This window comes from Hippoglossus hippoglossus, chromosome 8 (assembly GCF_009819705.1).
Source record: "Hippoglossus hippoglossus isolate fHipHip1 chromosome 8, fHipHip1.pri, whole genome shotgun sequence".
Taxonomy (NCBI): Eukaryota; Metazoa; Chordata; class Actinopteri; order Pleuronectiformes; family Pleuronectidae; genus Hippoglossus; species Hippoglossus hippoglossus.
Window position 1 is genome coordinate 380524 of NC_047158.1, and position 26533 is coordinate 407056.

The 26533-nt window shown below is 41.3% G+C and overlaps 1 protein-coding gene and 1 long non-coding RNA gene across 4 annotated transcripts in view; one reads left to right on the plus strand and one right to left on the minus strand.

Moving 5' to 3' along the window:
* LOC117767026 overlaps nucleotides 1-4552 on the minus strand; it is a 29374-nt gene extending 24822 nt beyond the window's left edge. For both annotated transcript variants that reach the window (XR_004614812.1, XR_004614813.1), the window contains exon 1: nucleotides 4126-4552. This is a non-coding gene — a long non-coding RNA (uncharacterized LOC117767026). The remainder of the gene's footprint in view (nucleotides 1-4125) is intronic.
* Nucleotides 4553-9879: 5327 nt separating this feature from the next.
* Nucleotides 9880-26271, plus strand: prrg2 (proline rich Gla (G-carboxyglutamic acid) 2). 2 transcript variants are annotated; one of them, XR_004614811.1, is made up of 8 exons: nucleotides 9880-10000; nucleotides 10083-10179; nucleotides 11389-11561; nucleotides 11924-11957; nucleotides 12197-12329; nucleotides 23665-23808; nucleotides 25945-26055; nucleotides 26087-26271. XR_004614811.1 is itself a non-coding variant. In XM_034594551.1 (7 exons), the coding sequence occupies exons 2-7, from the start codon at nucleotides 10095-10097 to the stop codon at nucleotides 25985-25987; spliced, it is 612 nt and encodes a 203-aa protein (XP_034450442.1). In that variant the 5' UTR covers nucleotides 9880-10000; nucleotides 10083-10094; the 3' UTR covers nucleotides 25988-26271. The 2 variants fall into 2 exon arrangements, 1 of the variants encoding a protein (XP_034450442.1); XM_034594551.1 differs by having other exon boundaries at nucleotides 25945-26271.
* Nucleotides 26272-26533: the final 262 nt, after the last annotated feature.

Consider the following 26533-nt stretch of genomic DNA (forward strand, 5'->3'; position numbering starts at 1 on the left):
CCCCCCCCCAAAAAGAAAGAAGTCAACATAGAAAGTAGGCATTTGCTCGTATACAATCAAATATAAAAATAAGGGATATAATCAGGTGAGACAGAATATTTCATTCAAAGCATGTGAAATAAATAAAAAAAAATAATAACTTGATTTCATACATATATACATGGTGCACTTACATAACATGAAAGGAAAGAAATGATCAGACAGATGAATCATTAGCTATACTCATTTAAATCTACACACAACAAGGTGCATTTTTGGCCAGTGTCCCCTTTAGCATACTAAAATTTAAATTTTGATATTCAAAGAAACATTATTTTTAATTGAACTTATATTCTAGGTTCCCAACACATCAATAGTGTAATAAACTGAAAACAATATATGTTATTGCTTTACACAGACTTTAAATAAATGCATGGCAATAAAACTGCATTGAAAAAAAAACACACTTCCTGCAACCTCATCCCGCACTCACCTCATCCTCCACAGCAGGGGCAAGGGCAGACACAGGGGCTGCCTCAGCAGACGCACCCTCCGGTTCGGCAGACGCATGCTCCGGCTCCACAGACACCACCAGACTTGGTGTTACTGCCATCTATAAGAAAAAAATTATAATTAAATGAACTGCACAACCAATTAAAATGTTAATTTTTTTCCATGATTTCACAAATTACTACAATGACATATGCAAGTCTCAAACCTTATAAACATTTCTGAATTCAAGATAATGAAATAGCTTTGCATTCACCATTCCATTAAAAAACACTAACCCGGTCGCCTTCAACACCTCCACAACACTTGCCTCCGCCTAGAACAGCAAAAAAAAACTGAATCATCAACCAAAACATTATCACACTAAATACTACAAACGTGAGACTTTGTGGCTACCTGTCATCAAGCTGTAAAAACTATAAAAAAATAAGTCAAATATTGCATTAAATTAAACAAACCTGCCGCAATGCAACTCTCTTCTTGGAGGTAATGGCTCTGCAATGTGTCACTTTTGGCTTCTAATGGATGAAAAATAAAAGAAATATAAAGTTAACAAACCTCTTATGGACATTTTAACCACAGACTAGATTTGCCTGCAATTTACCTTTGTACATGGTGGAACATCAGTACAGGAAGGGCTGGAAAGATGAGATGGAACAACATGATCCAACACCTGAAGTAGTGTCCACCTGTGAAATGAAATGCAGAAAGCCTATCAGGGAAATTGCATCTTATTAAAAGGCAAACCATACACATACAAATCAATAAACAGCTACAGTTAACCATGATCCAACCTGCTGCTCATCCATCCCGCGCTTCCTCTTCATTGCACGACTGGACTACTCAGGTTGTCCAGGTTGGTGCCTCTGTAATGAGAAATATTATTATTATTATTATTATTATTATTATTATCATCAAAAAATCTGATGATTACTAAGAAACTGCTTAGGAAATATAGTCTCTACAATGGGTAAATTATTACCTTGCTGCCATTCACAAGAATCGTCCATTCAAAAGGGTTTGGTCTAGGTGGAACAGAGACCTCCCCCTTCACAATCAGTCTTGGAACGATGCTGGAAAAAGAAGAAGATGATGCCCTTGGGGAAACCTGTGGCTATGGTGCAGGTGGCTGTAGTTCCTGATAGGCAGCAGCTCACAGTAACTGTACTAGAAACCCCATGCCTTCACGATCACTAAGGTGGACCTCTAAAAACAAGTTACTTCATCATACTTACACCATCTCTTCTCCACAGTTCAGTGTGGTCCAAAGGAAAGTGCTCAGCAGTGGAGTAGTACTTCACACCTTTAAAACACACACACAAACAAACACACACATTACTGAAATTATAGATATATGGGGATGCTGTGGAAGTCATCTTCAGACTTGGGGGTGACAATTGCTCATGTTACTCTGTTGACGTTTGTATATTGTTTCACCTTTTGGTCTCCTTGATACATCAAGACTACATTAAAACCTTCTGCACACACACACACACACACACACACACACACACACACACCCCTTACTTTTCCCTCACATTTGTCACCTTCCCCCCTATAATTCCTCTGATCCCCCACTTTTCTAGAGCACGGCGCTCCCAGAATTCAGGCTCACTTGTCGTCCCTAAAGTCTCTAAAAGTAGAGTAGGAGCCAGAGCTTCCAGCTATCAAGCTCCTCTCCAGTGGAATAATCTCCTAGTTTCAGTTCGGGAGGCAGACACCATCTGTACGTTTAAGAGTAGGCTTAAAACCTTCCTTTATGATAAAGCTTATAGTTAGAGCTGGTCCAGGCTTGTCTTGGACCTGCTCTTAGTTATGCTGCTAAAGGTATAGAATGTCGGGGGACACATGTCTTTCCTCTTCTCCCTCCTTATCACATTAAAGACATTACTGTCTCATCAATACATGTTACTGACTTGACTTCTTCCCCGGAGTCCCTATGCTTTATCATTTGCAGATCCAGGGGCACAGCTGTTGCCACATCGTGGATTATGATGGTGGATCGCGAAACAGAGATCGTGATTATAATGGCGGATCCTGTATCGTGTTGGCATCTGATCGTGGATAGTGGTGGTGGACCATGATCGTGTTGGCAGCTGATGGAGGATCCTAACGGCGGCAGTGGATCATGACAATTGATTGTGGACTATGGTGGCATTTGATTTATGGTGGATCCTGATCGTGGTGGCTGAGGATCATGGACTATGATTACAAGACTGCTTGATATACAATATGTCTACTCAGATACTCTACCATTACTGACAATAATTCCTCAATTAATTTATCTTCCATTATGTCACAAACCTTTTGTTCTAATCAATACTGTAAATAAAATGTTTCTGTTGTTCTCCATTACACGTGGCATCTATTGCACTTCTGTCAGTCCTGGGAGAGGGATCCCTCACATGTGGCTCTCTGAGGTTTCTACGTTTTTCCCCCGTTAAGTTTTTTTTTGTAGTTTTTCCTTACGCTTGTTAAGGGCAGAGGATGTCACACCTTGTTAAAGCCCTATGACACAACTTGTTATTTGTGAATATGGGCTTTACAAATAAAATCTGATTGATTGATTGACTGACCTCACAGGTTTTGCCTTTTGAATGCGATCTCTCCGGAGACAAACATTCACCTGAACTTGGATTTGATTTGGGTAGCCAAAGGTCAAGGTGGCCTCTTAAGTATGTTAATGTTTTTCTCGAACATGATATCTTAAGATCAATCCTGAAAAAAAATTGTATAGAAATATGTATATGGAAACTGCACTGGTTGGCAGAGGCATACAACTGCAGTGCGGTAATTCTAGTTATTATTATATTATCAACACGGGTGTCGGCTCTTTCACTACAATCTCACTTGACATCTACGTTTGTGTCTTCTACAAGTGTAAGATTTAAATTTTTTCGTCTAGTCTCGCCCCCTTTTTTTTGTCCGCAGAAACTCTGGAGGCTCTCACTTGGGGCATCTCCAGAGTTCAGTGCATGCCTGAAAGCAGCTTAATAGTGCTTATTTGGCTGACCACTTTCTTATACACCTGTTTGAAGGTTAAGACTTTTCAGACTTTTCTACGCAGTTTGCCTTTCAGACATGCACAGTGCAGCGGGGGTTCTATGCTGAAACGCGTTGACAAAAGCAACACATTTTCCGCAGGATTCAGGTAAGGGCTGGTGCAGCAGGCAGGATGTAACGTATTAATTCCATTGCAGAGATCACGTGATTTTGTTCACAGCATTCCAATGGCATTGGCTCTTATCCCTACAAACTCTACTGACATCCGTCTGTGTTTTACGTGTGTGAGACTGCTTTTTCAACCCGAAGACATTTATATTTCCTTTATTTTTAGAAACGTCATCAACCCCCACTCACTCACAGTGATTGCTGTGGGGGATCTCCTGCTGTGTGCTCCCATTGGATTCTGCTAACATTCTGTGGTAGAGAGGCAGGGAGAGAAGTTCCAGAGGCTCTCACTTGGATTCATATACACACCTTTTACGTCGAAAAGAGGAGTGTTCAGTGCATATCTGAAATCAGCTTTATTGTCAGGGTTATAAGTAGAATTACATTTATGTTAGGGATGGGATTAGGTATTTACTTGTGATGGTAAGGGTTTAGGTAATGCATTATCTCAATGAGTGTTCTCACTAGGGATGGGCATTCGATTAAAATGTCTTAATCGATCGTCGGGAGAATTAACGATCGATTTTCGATTAATCATTAATATTTTTATATTAAAATTCACTATTTATAGGCTATATTAAAATGCAGTGAAAATAGAAAAAACACAGCGTGTTTCCTCATTGAGATCTTTATTACAAGATGAACAACTCTTGTGGCAGTTAAACGGGATCCGTTCAATGGTTACACTTGAAAATATGCGCTGCTGTACTCTTAAGCAGCGGAGCCGACAGCTAGAAGCCGGTGCTCATAAACACAACTGACCTAAAATAATAATAATAATAATATAAAAAACAATCATGTTAAACAATAACTTAACCAAAAATATATAATACTTAGGTCTGACAGGTTTTGCCAAATGTAACTCAAAACTATCAAAAAAGGCACAGAGTCGAGAAAGAGGGTGAGAGAGAGATTAGCCTACCTAACAATGAATTAGGCTAATTAACAAAGCTTCATAAAAATAACCAGTAACTCACATACAACTTCAGCACCAGCCTACTGATTTTTGTTGAGAAAGATGAGCATGTTAACATGCTCTGGTGTCAGACGCGAACGCAGCCTGGTGACTGTCAGTCCAGCCGCCGAAAACACCCGCTCTGAGGGGACTGACGTCGCCGTGATACACAGGTACCTCCATGCTAACTTGGCAAGCCTGGGGAACCTTATTCCATTCACTTTCCACCAGTCTGTAGGGGTGCAATCCAGGGGTGGGGGAGCTTCCCTCAGAAAGTTCTGAAGTTCTGCTTCGATGCCAGACTCGCATTGAGTGGTATAGTGCTCTCCAAGGAGTTGTGTCATAGCAGTGTTGGCAGTGAACTAAGTCATTTTTTAAATCAAAATGGTCCCACGCTACACTTCGCCGTGACCTCTTCATGTTTACTTTTGAAATACACGGAAACTCGCAGGTAACTGAGTAGGCCTGTGGCGTTTTTTTCAAACATTGCCCCGTGTGGTAAAATGTTTAATTGCTGTCACATAGCGAAATCCATTGCATTCCTTCAAGACTCACACTACGCAACAGAACATGCATTAGTTTTTATCGATGAAAAAATAATGTCATCGACGAAATTCTTAATGATCAATTAATCGATCGTCGATTAATTATGCCCATCCCTAGTTCTCACAGCTATAGAGAACGAATTTTATGTGCTGTCCAGTTCTTATTAAGATAGGTCCAGTAAGTGGACTCAATATCATGGATACCTTTACAATCATCTCACCCTTTCATTCCCTGTCACTCAGAATATGATTTGGCTTGTTGACTAGTGCTTTCCCTACATCCTTCCATCAACTACCATGAGGTCCAGAAATTCCACACCCAGATCCTGAGAGTCAAGGACCAAGATAACTTCCCCATGGTACTTGTTGGAACAACAAGACTGACCTTTTAACAGCAAAGAGTGGTGAATAACACTCTCTCGGATCTCTGGTATCAGTTTGCTTTCCCATGCTGCCTGATTTCTGTAATGTCACTGAGTACAGACAGATAAACTCTAAATTTTCATCCAAGGGTTGGAGTTATCAGTGACATTTTGAAACTCTGGGTTTATGGATTGAAGTGAACACAGTTATTACACATATTAATATGATTAGCTGTGTTTCGCATTCTAATTTATCAGAGGAGCAGCATATCACTGAACGGCAAAAGTGAGCCACAGCTGTGTGTGGGGAAGGGCTGGAAAACTGCAGCTTTGCAGCAAATCACTCTGAAAAGTATTGCCCTGAAAATAAACACCAAATTCAATTTATTTACCTGCAAAAGGAAAATATATTTTATACAACAATGAATCTACTTGGTTCTTGGGATTTTATTGAGTTATTTTTCTGTTTGCAATGGGTAGCAAACCCAGTCCTAGACAAATTCACTCTCCCCTGGATTTGTAATGAAAGCTTTGATCAGTTATCTGGGGTCATCTCCACGCAGCAGAGTGATGTATAGGTGCACCATTCATTGTATAACTGAACTTGAGTTTTACAGTTGACAGTAGAGGATCTCTCTGGAGTCCAAACTGGATATTGTTTATTTCGTCAACGGATCACCAGAGAGGATGCTCAGGTGTTTAGCTCACATATAGAACTAAAACTTGTTTGAGACGTTGATTAGCATTTTACTACATGTATTCACAATGATCTACAAATATAGATCCTCTTGTCTCTGGGGCTGGTACCTCCCGGCACTCACCTGTATAAAATTACAGTATCAAATGCATGATATATGTTAATATACAGTCATTTGTGTCGGACTGAGCATGTGCCCATACAAGGAACCCCTTTCCTTTTACAATTGATGGACCAGGCAACAGCCTGCAGAGTGTGTCATCAGGGACTTAGGTTTAAACTTCTTGGCTTCCAAAAATGCAATATAAGAAATATATAACCTTTGCTAACTTTACTGTAGTCAGATTGTCTCCATATATTGTATACTTTAATCCTTCAATGTTTTGTGCCTATTTGTGTCTGCAGGTGGTTAGTGCATCATTATCTTTGCTTTCATATGCATCTTTGCCAAAGGCAACTTTTGAAAACAAATCAGTTTAATCTTTTCTTTTAATAAGAGGATCTAAAGGCGCTGCGGCTAACATCCTCTCTTTCATTAGCAGCAGAGTGAGTCTGGTTAGACTCAGGAAGTCAATACTTTGGCAACTACAGTACCTGTAACCCTAACCCTAACCCTACCTGAATGAATTTAATGAACAGACTCAGTGCCCACAAATAGAAATATCATTGCAACGTCATGTGTGCTAGAAATGACCAAACTACTGTTAGAGGGGTACAGATGTCAGCAGTGAAAACATGAGTACGTGATGGACTGTCAGGAAGATCACACCACACACCAAGAGTTTATTTCTAGTACTCTCAATAGTTCAAATGCATGCACATGTTCTGCATGCCAAAAGACCATGCAGAACAACTGTGTGGGATGAATTCCCTGCTTTCCTGCAAGGGGCAGCAGCGAGTTTGAAAAGAAGGGGAGGAAACAAAGCAGTGTTTCTTAATGGTGTTGGCATTTGTCAGGCTGAACTCTTCCCTATCCCAGTCTCCCACTCCATCACAGAGTGTAATTGCTTTTAGTCACTGGTGGAGAGTATAGATACAGTGACAAGCTAAAGAAAGGACCTCCCTTTCTTCTTCTCATTTTTAACTCTGATGTTTATATAAGCTGCTTGTATTTTGCAACAGCTCCAGTAAAACCAAATACTCAACAATCAAATGAATAGAGCTACCATTTTGTAGACCAGAGAAGGACACATTTCTTACTAAATGGTGTAACCTTTAAGTTGCCCATGTCTATGTAACAATATTAAATAGTTTGAACAGTTCACCAGTAGATATTTGTTAAGTTAGTCGCATGGAACTAGTATTTGTAAGTGACGGACATGACACAGTAGCTGCTTTCAGACATGCACTGAACTCCGGATTCTCTGCACTTACTGCAGAGGAGGTGCATGTGTGAACGCAGGTGTCCGAGTGAGAGCATCCGGATTATCTGCAGACTTTCTCCGCCTCACCTCCTAGTCTAAAATCTGCAAAACGTCGCGAGAAACCAATGCACGAACACAGAAGGAGATCCCCCCCGGTTTAATTACATTTATATTTTTTCTATATATTGTTGTATATTTCTATTTCTGTATATTCTTTCACCCAATGTACTGCATGCTACTTATGTGATGCCTTTCTGCTGCTGTAACATTGCAAATTTCCCCATTGCGGGACTAATAAAGGACTTCTTAATCTTAATTCACAGCGAGCAAGAGGGGGGGTTGGTGATGCTTTTAACATGTGGCCGACGCAAAAATTAGGAGAAAAATGTTTAAAAAGTGGTGTCATACTTGTAGAAGACACTGACAAGATGTCTAGTGTGCATGTGTGAACAGGTAAATTCCGGACCCCCCAGATTTTATCTGCAGGTCATGTCTGAAAACGGCTAGTGTCACATATACTCAGGAAGGCAGCATCAATGCAGACTCATCATTGGAGGATTTTATAACACACTTCCACTCCCCACTAATTGGTTTGGAATGGAACTTAATGTGCCAGACCCTGCGAATACGCAAATGTGCCAGATTGGCAAAACATTTCAAGGGGCATAACAGGTTGTACTTCGGTTAAGCTCCTGGTCCAGCCTTAACAAGCTAGAAGAGGAAGAAGTTTTCAATTAGAAACTGGATTAATGTCAACGGTGTCAATGTCAGACCAACTGTTATCACATAACCGAGGTTACTTGAAAATTTTAAATAATGACAACTTGGCCTTCTACATTCACTAATGAAGGTAAGGTGAAATTGAAAGTTTTGACGTTGAGAGTTTGTATAAGAGGTCCTTCATAATAGGCTGGAATACAAATACAGGAGGGTTTCTTTGTGTGGCTGCCACTATTTTGGACTACATTGTAAACTCTTGAAGCAGGTTTTTCTCTGCTCTTTATTTGCAAGAAAAGAATAACTCATGATTATGTACACCAAGAAAGAAAAAATATCAGTAGGGTTTTTTTCCATTTGTAATGTGTTTGACAGTTTGGTTTCAATATGTAAATTTATATGTAATTAAACATTTATCAGTGACATTTTTTAATGACTTTTCAAACTTTTGGAGCTGATCCCTAAATCTGGTAACTTTGTTGTATCAGAACTGGTCCATGAACAAGATTCCTCTCCAACATCCAGTTTCCCTAATGCATTGGAGTTGTAGGTGATAGTTTGGTCATATGATCATTGGGTACCAGTTCCAACTCTACACTAGGGTAGATGTATTTTACTGTTAAGTAGTTACAGTTTAGTATTAGGTATTATTGTTAAGTAATTAACAGGAAATGATACATAGTGTGGGCCAGCGCATAATATGCCTGTGTGAAACAAATGATAAATGGTAAATGGCCCTTTATTTATATAGGGCTTTTCTAGTCATGATGACCACTCAAAGCGCTGTACAGTACAGTGCTTTCACACAGTGCATCTATGTTCAGCACTTTGTCTATTACATCACTGACACCCTACTGGCACAGCAGTCAGGGGCAATTTGGGTTCAGTATCTTGCTCAAGGATACTTTGGCACACAGTAACTGTGACTTGGTGACTGGGATCAAACCATCGATCCACTCCATCTTCTGATCCCCTAATATTTTTGATATTTTATATCAGTGACTCAAATTGTAGAACTCATTTAATTGACTGATTTACAATTTAAAACTAAACGCATTTGTAAGGCAGTGAACCTAGAAGTCTTTGGAGCTGTTGCAGATTGCTCACTTTGCCCGGTTGGTAAACCAGCTTTGGATTTTATCAAAAGTTTGCATCGCAAGTCAAAAATGTTTTTATTAGTTATTACTTATTGTCTTTAAGTAAAGTAGTGGCAACTTCACAGACATGTCATTAAACTACACAAACACAATTAGTGAAATAGGCAACACAAGAAACCTTGACATATTCTCTGTCTATTATTTCTATTTAATTTGAGGTAAATTACAACCTGTGTCAATTTTAGCAATGTGGGTCTAACACACACACACACACACCACACACACACACACAACACCACACACCACCACAGACAACACCACACAACCACACACACACCCACACACACACACACACACACACACACACACACAGGTGTGGATAAGGCAAGCATGCACTCAAAGCCAGTGAGTAAATAGACAGGTTTGTGGAGGTTCCTCCCACCCAGCTGGTATGCTGTTCAACAGGTTTGGGAAAGCAGACAGTTTCAACACAGACCTTAGTGTGAAGTCCACAGTGTGCCTACATGTTACTGAAAATATAGCAGAACCAGCAATATTGTTCTCCCAGAAACCCGGACAGACAGAGTAAACTGCAGTGGACAGGTAAGTGTTAGAGGCTTATCCTTCAGACTACAAGTGTTGGAATCCAATCCACAGTGGCTGTTTCTTGTTGTTTTCCATGTAGTTGTTTGCTACAATGGCAGCCATACCAGAGATGTGGATCCCGGCATTGTCCCTACTGCAGCTGGCCCACTGTGCTGTCACCTCCAGGCATGCTCAAGGTAGACAACACGTCTGCTCTCAGAGCTGCTCAGCTTGTAGAAAGGCACTCTGAACTTACTGACACATTTATGTAGCTTGTGAGTCTCTTAATTATTTATCATGGAATCAGAAAGATACCTCACTTTTATGAGATATAATTTCAGGACATAAGAAAGGGAATGTAATCGGCAGATACTCTGATGAAGCTCTTTGTGTTTATGATCATGGACATTTAGCCTGAGTTAGCACTTCAAGAGGCACTTTGGGCCGTTGCACTTCAAGAGGTTAATACCTCAAAAGCAGAAGTAACATATAATTCATCCATCTGTTTTTATTTGTATTTAGTCTTCTTACATTGAGGATGAGAAGAAGAAAAAATATGTCTCGCTCTCAGTATAACAATAGAGGTCTAGGTTAATTTAGCTTATCTTTCAAAAATTCATTTTAATTTTGAAACTATTTTAGTATTTCATATTATTTTCACATCACTCCTTTAAGTCACATACCTTTTTCTCTCTAATTTGAATTAATGTGGTCATTTAAAAAATAACACCTTCATTCCACTTCTTTCTCTATTTTATTAGTCCCATAAACCTCGAGATGTTCACCCTCTGGATGATATGTCATCAGTGTTATTCTCTTAATATGCTCAATCAGTCTAACTCTAAATCTGCAGTAAAATGAGTTCCTCTCCGTCCAGCAGCTAGTCTGGCAAACCCACTAACAAACCCAGGCAAAGCAAGAGCAGAGACATTTCCTAAATATGTTGGAATCTGTTGACCAATCACAACAGTGGGGGCCAGCTGGTCAGCAGACCAGACCGGGTGTAATCAGTAAGGGGGAGTAGTATGAGAAAGTGATGCGTATTTGAGCATATTGCGTATGTGGGCCAGTGAATTATGTGGGCAGGCTGATGCTTCCTAGGAGCATTACTGGCTACGGGTCTGTTCCCACTGGAGACATGTTTTTTTGTCTCCAGTGGGAACAGTGCATTTGTGGGGGAATACTTTTAGTTTAGGATAATTTTTGGGGATGTTGTTAGCATTAATACACTAAAGCTGATGTCAATCCACTTTAACCTCAGCAATTGTCTCATCTGAAAACTTACGATATGTGTCTCAAAAATAATATTCCTTAAGGGCATTTTAGTATAGGCTTAGGGGGCATGGGGGTTGTATTGCTTTCAGTTAGTATGTACTCTGTAAGTGTATGAGGCCTGTGTCTTTCAGGAGAGCCTGTGTTGTTGGATGAGCAGTCAGCAACCTCCTACTTGTCGCGCACACTGCTTTATAACAGCTGGGACTTTGAGCTGTTGGTGTCTGGCGACTTGGAGAGGGAGTGTCACGAGGAGATGTGCAGCCGTGAGGAGGCCAGAGAGGTGTTTGAGGACGACGCTCTAACGGTAATGCTGCTGGTTGTCACTGACTCCCTTCTCCATACCAATTGAAACTAGACAGCTTTTTTCAAAGTTGCCCAGCTGAAGACTCAGCTTACAGTTTAGGGTGGTGAACATTGCCTGAACATTTGTGTGACAACTGTGTGAACAGTACCAAGAATATTTTAAAGGGAATCAGAAATAATTGTAAGCTTTCAATTGAATTTACTTCTCCTCTAATGAAGCATCTTTGAATGGTTTTCAATTATCACTGCAATCTGAGTAGAGAGAACTGTTTATGCATGTAACTGATTAATAACTCCTAATGTGTCTTTTCTTCAGTTCTATTGAAACTATATCATTCAATTTTCTTTTGCATCCATTTTTAGGAAGAATTTTGGACCAACTATGTCAACAGTCAAGGTAATGCTTTAAAGGATTAATACTATCCATGACCATTATTATTATTATTATTGCATTGCTTATATTAGACTTATTTGAACTGCTTGGTTATACTGTCCACTGACGAATTACTGAGGGAAGTTGGCATACTACCTACCAAAGAGTGTATCTGAAAACAGTTTAAGAGCAAGAGTTTACAACACTAAACAACAGTTTAAAAAAAACAATGTTTTGATGGTAATTATGTTTGTTTTTTTAAGCGTATGCACCCAGATTGGATGTGTCGGGGCTGGTGGCAGGTATCCTGGCTGTCCTAGTGTCTGCTGTTATTGCCACTGTCCTGGGAATCTACTTCTACAAAGCTAAAAAGAAGGATGGGCAGACGTCAGCCCAGTAAGTTTACCCAGATGTGTAACATTTGAAAACAAATTGCAAATTAAAATCAGATTTATGATACTCATAGTCCCTTAAGGATTAGAATAGGCTTTTGAGAGCCGATGAAAAATTGTAGTCCAAAGGTTATACAGAGTAGTGCGCCAGTGAACCCTCAGCAGAGCCACATTAATCACATTGAGAAGAGACCGATGGGAAAATGCGGTTCAGCTTTGTTTTTGAGTAGTGCAGTCTATGCATCACTTTGTACTGGATTAATCTGTAGGGTGAATTTATAGAACAACAATGAATCCAAGTCATTGCCACTTCCCAGAGCTCCGCTGATATATCCGAGTTCAAGTCCCTAGCCCAGGCCTCCCTAATGAGGTCAGAAGAAACCTGACCAGCCAGACATTCTACAAATGTTGATATTAGATGCTTGGAGCCCGGAGGGAGCAAGAAATTTCCATGGAGAGAGTTAGTGGTGGTGGGGGACGTAAAGTCTTGGCACTCTCACTAAACGTAATGCCTAGCTTGAAAATATCTAAAAAGAAATGTGAGTTGGGAAGATTAAAATTCGTACTCAGTTGACTAAATAAAGCGAATTGGCTATCAATATACAAATATAGGAAAGTTCTGATGTCCCTCTCTCTCCAAAGTGCAAAGAGCTAGGCTTGAATCTGTGATTTTGGAAAATTGGTATGTGTATAGAGACACTAGGGGCCCAGCGAGCCACCTTTATCTGATTTAATGTTCTCAAGAATTCATTAGGGTAAAGTTCAATCGGATTGACTTGTCTATGAGGGCAGAGCTGGAAAACAAAAGTGCAGGAAGTGAGGAATTTTTAACAGCAGAGGCCTCAAGTTGTAGCCACAAAGGGCCCCTCTCCGCCTCTGCACCTCTGCAATTCCAGTAGGTAAGAGCCCTGGAGTTAGCTGCCCAATAGTAGTGTTTTAGAATTGGCAAACCAAGACCACCCTTTTTAGTGGGCTTATGTAGGTGAGACTTGGATATCCTGTGTGATTTGTAACCCCATATGTATGGAATGCCGTTTGAGTCAAAATTAAATAAATAAATAGATAAATAAATAAAGCTATGAAATAAACACTGAAATAAAACAATATGGCAATGAATATAGCATAATAAAAATATATAACTGAATCCATTTACTTAAATAAATAAATAAATTCAATTACTTAATTCAAAATAATGTTTTTCAAAAGACATTTATTTATTTCACGGTACTTTTATTTCACAATGCCACATTTATTTATTTCATGGGACTTTTATTTCATAATGCCTAGGGTTGCAAAATTCCGGGAATATTCAAAGTTGGAAACTTTCCATGGGAATTAACGGGAATATACGGGAATTAATGGGAATAAACTGGAAACTTTGGGGTAATTTATACTAACTGTATTTACCTTTTCATATACAGACATAAATATAAACATTTTGTTTTGTCATAAGCAGACATCCATGCAAACATTTCTAATACAAATTAGAAAAATGACATTTTTGACTTAATCCATTTGTGAGTAGAACTCTACCGTCTCTATGTGGATCTCAGGATAGAACCCAGTCAGTGAAAACTTGCAGGAACGATGGACTTAAATAAGAAAATCTGACCTCAGCAGTTTCCTCTATGTGACAGTATGTTGGAGATGAGTATTGGTGGTTTCTGAATATATTTTTACTTTAGAGGAAATGGATGTAAAGTGCAAAGGGGAAGTAGTTTTACACATAAACGTCAGTTAATGGGAAGTAGTTCACAGGTGTTAAATGTCTCCTGTGGCTCAGCGGAGGAGAAAGCGATACTGATGACGTCATCGACCATGATCAACCATGATCTTGGTTGTTTTAACCAAGATCATGCTGCAAGATCTAGAATTGCTAACGTTAGCCACTTGCCAGCAAGACAATTTTGTTCCTGTGGACTATAAATACAGTCACCTGTTTACGTTGTCAATCAATAATGGATACTGCATGCTTTCTCGGACAAGAGGACTTCGGACTTTCATTTGACGCATTTGATCATGTCGGGTTGAGAGAAAAATAAAACAGTCAATTTGGTTTACAATAGCTAGCTACATCCTTTTCAAAGAAACACAGCGTGTGCTGCATTCCATACATCTTTAAAATAGAGTTTTGAATGACGTTTTTATTGCTCAGCCTTTAATTTGCGGTAATTACTTTTATTTTTGATAAGTAGCCCAACTCGCGCTTTTTTGATGGACCGCAACAGCCGCGAGTAATCGAGGTGATGGTGTACTTTTGTGTGGACATACATACATCCTACTCTCACTGCTGTAAAAAGTTAGCCTACTGTATACAACTAAACTTGGTATTAAAATGAACATGGCTTCAGTGTAACAAGTAATCAATATGCTAGGTAATGACAAAGACGTACAAAAACAACAGAAAGTCATAGGTTTACGTTTCTGGCAGACAATGTTCCCAACTAGCTGCATCCAGGTTCCAGCTGAGCTAGGCTTGCCTAGTCTTGTTTTCAACTACATTTAAGTTACCTGTTATAAGCTAACATTTGCAAAAAAAGTGTAAAAATTTCAAAGATTCCCAAGCTTAACTTCCCATGGAAAGTTTCCGGAATTTTCCGCCCTTTTGCAACCCTAATAATGCCACATTTATTTCACTGCTCTATTTATTTCCATCCTAATATGCAAATGCAGGGGGTATGGTTATCTTCAGACCAAAGCAACTGCACCAGAACAGCACTGGGTCAAGACTGAATGGGAGGGAGAATAACACCTGAACGTGGCAGTAATGCAATAAAACTTCAGGCGGGTGCAAGGAGCAATGTCTGACTCAGAGAAGACCATCTCAGAATTAGAGAGAGAGGCTTCAATCCGCCTAGAATGGATGGCGACGCGGCAGCCACCCCCTACAGCTGCCAGAGTGGGCACCCCCCAATTCCTCTGAATTGTGCTGGGTGACACACCAAACAGATTAGCGATTTTTCGTTTTGATAGGCCCGACAACACAAAGGTAGCGAGCATATCGCCTGGAATATCTAAAGCCGGGCGTCCCGCACCTGTGCTAGAGGTTACTTCCTGGACATCTTGCACACGAACATGATGCTCGATTAGTCTCAAACAATTTAAGATTTTGTCATCCATGTCTCTGTTCTGTAGAGCAATTATCTGCCCAAGTACTTCTACAAAGGCCCAATCCCATTTCACCTTTTCGAGATGACTACTGATGATGTAACGGCTTCTTGAAGGGCTGTCCCAATTCGTAGGGGAAGATTTCAACCACTGCCCCTTGTGACTCCGTTTCAAGGGGCAAGATAACCCTCAAACAGGGGGTTGGGGTAGGGTTAAATGGGATTGGGCCTAAATCTTCAGTGCGTGCCAAATGATGTCCCCTGACAAGCCATGTTGATCAATTTGAACAGATAAGGCCAGCATGCTGTCTCTGACACCATTAATCCATCTTATCTACACTAAAGCTTGTTTTTCTCGCATGACCTTCTGATCTCACGAATCCAGGCGCCCCACAAGGTATCTGCCTATGATCTGGTGCAGTTGCTCTGGTCTGAAGATAACCAGGCCCCCTGTATTTGCATATTAGAAATGGAAATAAATAGAGCAGTGAAATAAATGTGGCATTATGAAATAAAAGTCCCATGAAATAAATAAATGTGGCATTATGAAATAACAGTCCGAGGAAATAAATAAATGTGGCATTATGAAATAACATCATTTTGAAATCAGTAAATTGTATTTATTTATTTATTTAAGTAAATGGATCAGTTATATATTTATATTATGCTATATTTATATATCTATTGCCATATATTTTTATTTCCATTTTTTATGTTATGACCCTAGCTCGTGGGGGGTAAGGGAAGTACATATACCAGGTTGGAATTGGCAGTTTAAATTAAAGTCATTTATTTGCAGAGCTTTTAGATGAAAGTTCAATCAAATTAAATAAGTCTCTAACCTAGAGTCCATGATGTTACAAAAAAAAACATACAAAAATAAACTCCTCAGCTAATAAAATTTAAATCTGTTAACAACACACAAAATAACCAACACCCCGAAACTCACTTGAGGCTATACAAAACACTGTAAGTGGTGCACTCAAACAATTTCTAACATCCAAATCCTACACGAACAAACTCCAGGACTAGTCAAAAATGACATCTCACAAAGGATCTAAGGCGTGCTGCTAATCAACTGCCATGATTGAAGATTCAGCGGGAGGTTATGTAGGGCAGATGCTCTCCGGTGATTGGTAGGGCGGTCTGGGAATCCGCCAATCGGGCGGAAAGGGAAGGGACGACAGCAAGTGCTGCTGAGTGAGGGCAGGCCATGCTTACACCCGTGGGAGCCAATCCTGCACTGGGGGCCACACAGCCTACTTAACATAAACACACAGCAATACATATCCCAAGGCAGACGTAACAGTTTATTTCATAGCCATATATCTATTTATTTATCTATTTATTTATTTACCTATTTATTTATTTTATTAATGTTGACTCAGCATTTTAGAACGGCATTCCATACATATGAAGGAGACAATGATAGAATCGAGCTTCTTAAAAAAGTATTTATTTAAATATATGGGTAGAAAAAGATATAGAAACCTAGGTGGGCTTACCATTTGACTGCATTTACCTGTCCTATCATGGATATTCTCCAGGACTCAATATACTCTTCGAGATTTTCTATTGATTCTGTAAAGTTACATTTAAAAAGATGCATTTGATCTGTCATGAGCTTAAAGGGGACATTGTATGCCCATTTTACCACAAGTTGATATGGTTCCTTGGGGTCTTAATGAAATGTCTGTAACATACTTTGGTCAAAATACCACAAGGATCATTTAAAACAGCACCCTTTTTACCCTGTATAAAACAGCCCTCCACAGAGTGACCTGTTTTGAGTGCCTGTTCCTTTAAATGCTAATGAGCCAGCTCCCCCCTCCCCCCTCTCCCCCCATGATTTTAAACGATATAAATTACATATTTTATATGATATAAATTATCAAATATGCATCCCATACTTTGTATTCCCCTTCTGTTGTCCTGGAGTTTTAATTTTCCCAATGACATAATTAAATGTCCTCCTCTGCCCATCCACTACAAGCACACAATAGACAGAGAGAGAAAGAGAGGGGTGGGGGGGGCTATGAAGACCATCATTTACCCCCGAACCCCGACATTCAACGGGTACAACAACAAGCGGAGAAAGCAGAATCGCGGGCTGACCAGCGCGGAGAAATGCGCGTCCCGTGTGAACAGCCAGGCGGCTGCGCGCTTGAGAACGGCGCTGCGCTGCCTCGCAGCCTCGCAGCCTCGCTGCGTCTAGTGTAAACCCGGCGTAACGAGTGTGGGGGCTCTGTGTGTTTGTGCCAGTGTTACAGTAGTGCTGAACACTGCGGAAGTCTTCCACACTGCTGGCTGTGTGGCGCTGACACAAATTCCAGCTCACGCATGGTAGAGCGAGCGGTCGCGCCCGAGCAACTGCTGCAGCCTCCCAGTCCCAACGATCCAGACAAATGCCACATGTGAGTGAATCGCGGGCTGACCAGCGGAGAAATGCTCGTCCCGTGTGAACAGCCCGGCTGCGCGCTTGAAAACGGCGCTGAGCTGCCTCGCAGCCTTGCTGCGTCCGGTGTAAACCCGGCGTAACGAGTGTGGGGGGGCAGGGGGTGGGCCAAGGCCATGTAGGGAGACAGTGTATTGTGACGACACAATACACAGGAAGCTTATTCCAGTCACTCAAGCATGACGTTTCTGACTTAGAGGAACCATAACAAAACGCGCAAGTGTTTTTTTTCCAGAGTTTTTGGGTTGGTAGACATGCCAGATACCCACATTAACCTGTAGAAGCACTAACAAAGTGGAATTTGCATGATATGTCCCCTTTAAAGGTCCAGTGTGTAAGATTTATGCGATAGAGATCTATTTGCAGAAATTGAATAGAAATTGAGTTGAATGTTTTCACTTGTGTGTTTCATCTAAATTGAACAAATTGTTGTTTTCTTTACTCTAGAATGGGCCCTTTATATTTAAATACTTCATATTTAAATGGGGAGCGGGTCCTCTCTACGGAGGCAGCCATGTTTTTACAGTAGCCCAGAATGGACAAGCTAAACACCTTGAGTATTTATGACAACTGAAGGCTACCACAGGTTCTCCTTCATGTCTGGAAGGGGAGGGTGAGGTGAAGGGTATTCAGCTGCAACATGCAACTTTACCACTAGATGTCACAAAATCGTACACATTGAACCATTAAGGCCAAGATACGTGAAACTATCTTTTCCTAGTTTAACCAGAAATACTCCCGAAGGAGTTTATATATTCTAGAAGAATGGGAATGGAGGCTGCTGGGTCGCCTAGACAGACGACAAGGTCATCAGCATACAGGGTCACACGGGTCTGAATACCTCCCAGTTTAATACCTTTAATGTCTTGATGCCCTCTAATTCCCATCCCCAGGGGCTCCAGTGAAATGTTAAATAGCAAGGGGGACGATGGGTCCCCGTGGCGAACGCAAAATTGCAAAGGGAATGGCTTGCATTTGTCCCCATTTGTGAGGATGAAGGATGAAGGATCATTATATAATATTTTGACCCATTCTATAAATGTCTCCCCAAATCCAAACTTCCTGAGAGTCTCAATTAGATAGGGCAACTCTATGATGTTAAACACCTTGTGCGCATCTAAAGACAGTATAGCATGGTGTGGCAATTCACCTTGCCACGGGGTTCTCCCACAAACAGCCAGAGACACACGGGTTGCTTTTACGCATCTTTATTAAACTACCAACATAAACTTCAATCAAACATAAATCAGACTGGCTTTCCAGCTCAGTCAGGGCGTCTCTCCAGTCTCTCCAGTCTCTGAGTTCCTCCTGGGTTCGTCCTGAGGCAGCGCAGACGCTGCCTTTTAAGCATGAGGACCAATCAGCTAACAGCTCTCACCTGCGCTGATTGATCCTCTATAGCAGGTGAGGGTGCTCTCCCAGCCCCCTCACCTCCACACATGGTTATCATCTTTGTCATGAACAGCATACATAACATTTAGGATTTTGCGCTGAGGGAGGCTTGGATCCTCCTGTTTTTATAAGGGTCGCAAATCATTCTCAACAATGATGTATGAGAGAATTTTCAAAAGCCTTGTAAAACTCTGGCCCAAAGCTATTAGGTCCCACCGTCTTTCCGGTAGGAAATGCTTTAATTGCTTCTTGTACCTCAGACGACGGGAAATACAAGTCCAAATTTTCCCTAAAAGCAACATACAATTGTGGTATTTGAACTGAATCACAGAAACAATCAAAGTCTTCCTGTGTAGCTGTTGATTTGGATGTGTAAATTTCTGAATAGAACTCATGAAATTGATTTTTGAAATTTCTCAAGTCTGTAAGCATCAGGCCAGATTTGGATTTTACTTTGTGGGTGGCTCATTTCGCTTGTTCTCCATTTATCTGGCTCGCATATAAGATAAGAAGTTCTTTATTAGTCCCGCAATGGGGAAATTTGCAATGTTACAGCGGCAGAAGACCTCACATAAGTAGCATGCAGTACTTGGGTGAAGGAATATAAAGAAATAGAAATATACAACAATATACAGAAAAAATATAAATATTATTAAACCGGTATATGCAGTGTAAAGAAATATATTGTGTGTCAGAATATGTACAGTAAATTGATTGCACATACAGCTTATATTGCACAGAATTTTTTACAAATGAATATAGTACAGTGAATATTGCACAGTTGAGAAGTGTTAAAGTGACAGTCCATAGTGGTGGTGCATGTAGTTTTACTTGGAGCAGAGCTGGTTGTAAAGTCTTACTGCTGCAAGAAGGAACGACCTGCAATACCTCTCCTTCAGACACTTAGGGTGGATCAGTCTGTTGCTGAAGGAGCTGCCCAGTGCTGTGATGGTGTCCTGCAGGGGGTGGGACTGGTTGTCCATGAGAGAAGGCAGCTTCGCCATCATCCTCCTCTGTCCCACCACCTCCACTGGGTCAAGCGGGTATCCCAGGACCGAGCTGGCCCTCCTAATAAGTCGGTCCAGTCTCTTCCTGTCAGCAGTTGAAATGCTGCTGCCCCATCAAGCTATTCCAAAGAAGATGGCGGATGCCACCACAGAGTCATAAAAAGTCTTCAGGAGCGCCCCCTGCACTCCGAAAGACCTCAGTCTCCTGAGCAGATACAGTCTGCTCTGGCCCTTCTTAAAGAGTGCACTGACATGGGTTTATAATCAGGCCATGCTGACTGAGTCGCTCAAAGATTGTCAATAGGTGAGACGTGTGTTCTGTCTTAGAAGTACTAGCCAACAGTATATCATCCAGATAAACAAATAAAAAAGGCAGGTCCCTCAGTACTGTATCCATCAGTCGTTTTTTTAAGGCCGAATGGCATCCGAAGGAATTTGAAAAGGCCAAATGCTGTGATAACCGCTGTCTTGGTACGTCCAGTGGGTGCACAGGCACCTGGTGATTGCCACGGACTAGGTCCAACTTGGAAAATATGACTTTACCAGCTAAGCGGGCAGAAAAGTCCTGGATGTGTGGGACTGGATAACGATAGGGTGTCATTGAGCCGGCGGTAATCGCCGCATGTGCTCCATCCGCCGCCTTGCTTTGCCACAATATACAGCGGTGAAGACCATGGACTGCTGGAAGGACGAATAATTCCAAGGCTCTCCATGTTCTCAAACTCAGCCTTAGCAACAACTAGCTTTACTGGGTCTAGGCACCGGCTCCGAGCGTGAACTGGTGGGCCAGCAGTAGACATATGATGTTCCACCCCATGTTTGGTGGTGTTTGTAGTTGAACCGAATCAAGTCACAATGCTGGACAGTCCCACAAAGTCCGATACAGGCATAGTGAGCAGGCATATGAACAAAAAGTCACTGCATCAATCAGGCGGTGGCTCTTGATATCCACTAACAACCCATAAGCAAACAGGAAATCTGCATGTAGCAGGGGAACAGTAACTTTTGCTGTCATAAAGTCCCAGCTGAAACGTTGGTGCCCAAAACACAGCTCCACGTACCTTATTCCGTAAGTGCGGATGGGGCTGCCGTTGGCAGCTTGCAGCGGGGGCCGTGTCTCAGTCAGCATGTCCACCCGCGATGCAGGCAAAATGCTCTTCTGCGCTCCCGTGTCCCACAGAAAGCGCCGCCCATATATTGTATCTTGAATAAACAGCAGCCTGCATGTCCGGCCGGCGCGCATGGCAGCTAGTGGGCGCCGGCCGAGCGCTTTCCCGTCCCGTTGAAACTGCATGGGGAGCGACACCTTTTAGCTTTGGAACCAAATCGTGCATGGTAAAAACACAGGTGGGAGCTTTGTTGCCGTTTAACCGCTGCGGCACTGACAACGGCCGTCTCCCCCTGCCGCCATGGACAGTCACAGGGTCCCACATATGAACAGACAATACAACAAGTTCCCTCAAATTCTGAGAGGGTGTTTTGTTTTTTTGCCTCCACCTTTGAATTGGATCTTTTTTCATTTCAGGCTCTATTCTTTCTATCATACTCACTCTCACACATTGTGTTATCCACTGCAGCAGCAGAGTATCAGTGTATTTTCTTTATTAGTGACATCACTGCTGTCCCATAAAATCGCTGTTCACCTCCACCTCACTAACAAACACCTTGATGTCAGTGTCAGAAAGTTTTGCTTCCTCTTCTCATCGCTTGATGCCGTGACTCTGTCATGACTCACGGTGGAAACCCATTGGTCAGCAGGATAATTTAATATTCATGACGTGCTTTGCATTGACCATTTATGGTTGAAAGTGGGCGTGTGGAGGGCGGACTTCAGTGTTTCCCCTAGGTTTACAGCTTGGGGGGGGCGGGCGGCGAACACGGACACAAAAACTTAAAGGAATCATGATGTTCATGTGTTTCTTTTAATGACAGCAGTCAATATAACATCTGAACAATTTTTGAACTGTACATTGAACTAAACATGAACGGAATTATCCACAAAGTGTGCAGCTTTTGTCACTGCAGTGTATTTTTCTGGGCTTCTGGAAGAACATTTATAAGGGTTCAGGCTGAGGTTGCGAGGCGAGGCGTGGTGCGTTCACGTCATCGGGTTAGAAAATGTGCGAACACGGATCCGCAGGCGGGTTCGTGTGGAGGGAAGGCAGATCCGACAACATTTCTTTCCAGATTCAGGCAATCCAGGTTACGTGTGGACGGGCCCTTACTTACTTACCAAGATCAGTCTTGTACAGCCAGGGGGAGTATTTCCCCTCTGACAGCCAAGCTGGGTCAAAACCTGTCATCCGGTGGTGACTGGACTGATGCTTGTCTGGGGCAGGGTGTGCAACACTTGGGCTCTTTTCTGTACTTGGACCCGGAGCAGGAGAGCTACTCCGGCTGCTACTCGCAGGAGAGTGAGTGTTGCCGTCTTCACCACCCTGGGAGCGTTTAAAAAACGCGGATATTTTTATCTGCTTTTCAGGTGGTTGATGCGACATGTTTTCCGATGGATGCTCTCTGTCCGCTGGTGGGAGTGTGCTCACCTGTGTGTGCGCGCACGTGTCAGTGTGTGTGTGTGTGCGCATCGGGATGGAACTCCGCCGTGCGCGATACAGAGAGCAGAGGAGAAATCTAAACGCGCGACCATTACCCCCCTAATATAATGGTCGGGGAAACACTGGATTTGGAGGCAGATCCACGTACGAATGTTTCCAGGTGGACTGTGATTTATAAAGTGAACATCGCGTTCAGGTGTGCGTGCGCACGGTTTTCTAAATCAGAATTTTCTTTTGCGTACGCCATTTCCGGCTTTTGTGCGCACGTACACTTTTAGTATGAATCCCACGCACTGTTTTATAAATGAGACCCCTGATCTTTTCTCCAGCACCACCATCACCACCAAAATATTCAATTGTACACCACACAATCTGGGAAAGCACGTTATCAACACAATCAAACAAATTTGCTATCACATTTACTGACACCATTCATGTTTGCTTTGGACTTGAATCAGACATATTTCTTATGCACAAATACTTTGAACATAGACACATTTTCCATTATCTTACAAAACTGTTTCTTCTAATCAATGTTGTAAATACTGTTATTTTTCTGATCTTCTCCATTACACGTGGCATCTATTGCACTTCTATATGTCCTGGGAGAGGGATCCCTCACATGTGGCTCTCTCTGAGGTTTCTACTAGTTTTTCCTTACTCTTGTTTATGTTTAAGGGCAGAGGATGTCGCACCTTCTAAAGCCATATAAGACAAATTGTGATTTGTGAATATGGGCTATACAAATACAATTTGATGATTGATTGAAGGTTTGTTGAATTTTTCTGATTTGGATGCCTGCTGCTTGCTGTTTGTTCAACAGAGCTCCAGTGAGGATGGCAGCAGATGGCCGTCCAGCCCCAGAGATGGTGCCCCTTGCTGGGATCACTGCTCCAGGTCTACCCAGCTACAATGAGGCTCTGAACCGCTGTGGGCAGCATGATGCCCCACCACCACCTTATTCAGGGTAAGTGAGTGTTCCACTAAGGACATGTGCCTTACTGGAATCCAGGCAAATGTTTATAGTATTCCAAGATCCACAGACAAAAAATAATTAAGACAAATATGCATCATTTACAAAATGTGTTTAAAATGTACCTTTTATAACCAATTTCTGACAAAGAAACACATTTCATGGCAGGTAGATTTTCCCAAGTCACAGGAAATTATTTCATTTGAAAAGAAGCACCTAAATATATAACACTTTTCCACACCACAATCGTCTGCACACCATTTTACATAACCAAATCTTACAAACAGGGATACATACACACATTTTACAACAGATGAAATAAATAGCTACATCTCTTCCTCTAAATGAATAAAGAATAAACAAATATACTGCATCTCATCAACACTTAACCAAAATAACATTTTCTTGCTTTTTAAAGTGCTTTTGTTTGTCAGTTACAAAATATCCGTGCGCAAAACAGAAAGACATGGCGCTGGCACTGCTCTGCACATGACATGAACAGTGTGAGCTGCAGCATTTTGGCAGTTATGTGATCATTTTCCTGCTTCAGTGACAGTCGGACGCTTGAGACGTTTAATTTTGTGTGCATTAGTATGTGCATAAATGTCAAAAGAAGAATGAGTGTTTTTGGACTCTTTGTCGTAGTCATGATCTTGGGTATACACAAGACATGCTTCTGTCCCTTCGCAAACATACATATCTCCAGGAATCTTTGATTGAAAATCTGCCAAAAGAGATATCATGGTGACAGAGAATGAAGAAAAGAAGCCTGAGATGAGTCAGTCGACAGCGAGCAAGAAGGAAAGGACACTGGCTCTCACTACCATCTATGATTGTGTGTAACGCAAGATCACTAAGGAATAGGATGGACAAATTCCAACAACTGTCAAAAGCCTGCTTTGTGAGTCCTGTATAATGCTCCTCACAGATATATGGTTATCACCAGCAATCCCTGACCCTACATACAAAGGCTCAGATCAACTGACTATTAAACACAGCCCTGAAAGTTCCTGAGTTCCTGAACATCCCAAATCCCAGGTAATTTTACAACAAAATCAGACCCAACGATGTTCTCCATTCTGAGTACCAGCTCCTCCCCTCAGGCAGATGTTACAGGGTTCCCCTAAGCAGGCACCGCCAAGGCTGAAATATGTATATGTTATTGTTGATCGCTGTTTTGTATTGCACTATATGTAAATTTTGTTTATGTAGATTAATGCTTGATGGATGAATGCATTTAATTGTGCTTTAATACTGCAGAGACTGTGATGTTCAAGGCAATTTTCCCACTGGGACAATAAAGTCTATCTTTTTTTTTTTTTTAATCTTTATATGACATCATTATAAAAAATGGAAGACGTCAAACCTTTAAGAGTGGTGAATTGAACAAAACAGGCTGACTTCTTCTGAACTTCAGAGTGGCAATTCCATTAAACCAGAGGTCTTCAACAGGGGGTCCGCAGAAGTACTGCATGGGGGTCGCGAAATTTTTGGTTGATTAGACAAGTTTTTATATTTTTTTAATTTGTAATTTTTTTTTTCAACCAATTTTTTTCCACAAATTTAAATGTCTTTAAATACACATTAACATGAATCCAACATAGTGTAGCGAACGGATTAATGGAGGCAGAAGACGTTATCTTTCTGTGTATTATTTGAATAGGTTAGTATTGAATGCACAATAACAGGGTAGCTATGTTTATACATGGCACTAGGCCCAGTTTAACTATAAAACACAATGTTATACAATATATATAGTAGGGGGTCCCTGCTCTATCTCTCCATCAGTTGGGGGGTCCTTGGCCTGAAAAACGTTGAAGACCCCTGCATTAAACCATCAGAACCCCAGTTGGAGTCTATTGGTCATTCAGGAAACCAAAACATGAGATGAAGTATTACAGTTATATAAAACACAAAATCAGAGACTTTTCCAAACTTCTCTTGTTGTGAGAAGTTATACTTTGTCATTGCTCAGCCAATATTATCTGTTATAAGGTGTGTGATGTATTTTGTTCATTGTCTTCTTTTGAATTCATACTACACTACAGCAGCTAATCTCACATAACATAACTTTTTGAAGCACCTGTGTAAAAGAACGCTCACAAAGATTCTTCCTGTCTTTGACCACAGGGGTGCGCCGTCAGAGCCCGCTGATCCTGGAGACAACGAATAAGAGGGTTGACAGAGCTTCTTCAAATGGCTAGTGGGAAAGATTTGAGTCTACCTTTTGAATGTGTGTGTGTGTGCGTACACATTGTGCTTATGCGTGAAGTTAGGTAACAGTCCCAGAATTAACTCTTCTTAAAAGGTAGAATGAGATGTGGAGAGGGTGAGGAACATGTTTTGCGGTTTCCCCTCACAACTGTATTGCATTTGCAGGGTCGTTTTGAGTTGGGGGGAAAATGGACAATTTATTCATAGAGAATAATGGTTTAATGCAATAAATGAAGTAACAATAACATAAAGCTCCCATTATTTTCTTCACCTTTTGCAACTTGACAGGCCAGTATAGACAAGTGCATGTGTGTACAATTTAAGTCAGGGGAATGTCTGCACGTCATTCACATACTGTAACCTGTGTTTGTTGTTAATCACAGCAGTTTACTTGTATTACAGAAAGACTACAGAAGCTGACCACAATGCTACTACTTTAATGCTACTCTACATTGTGTAGCTGTGCACTGGAATGTGTTTTTGTGTGTGTGTGTTTGTTACCTCT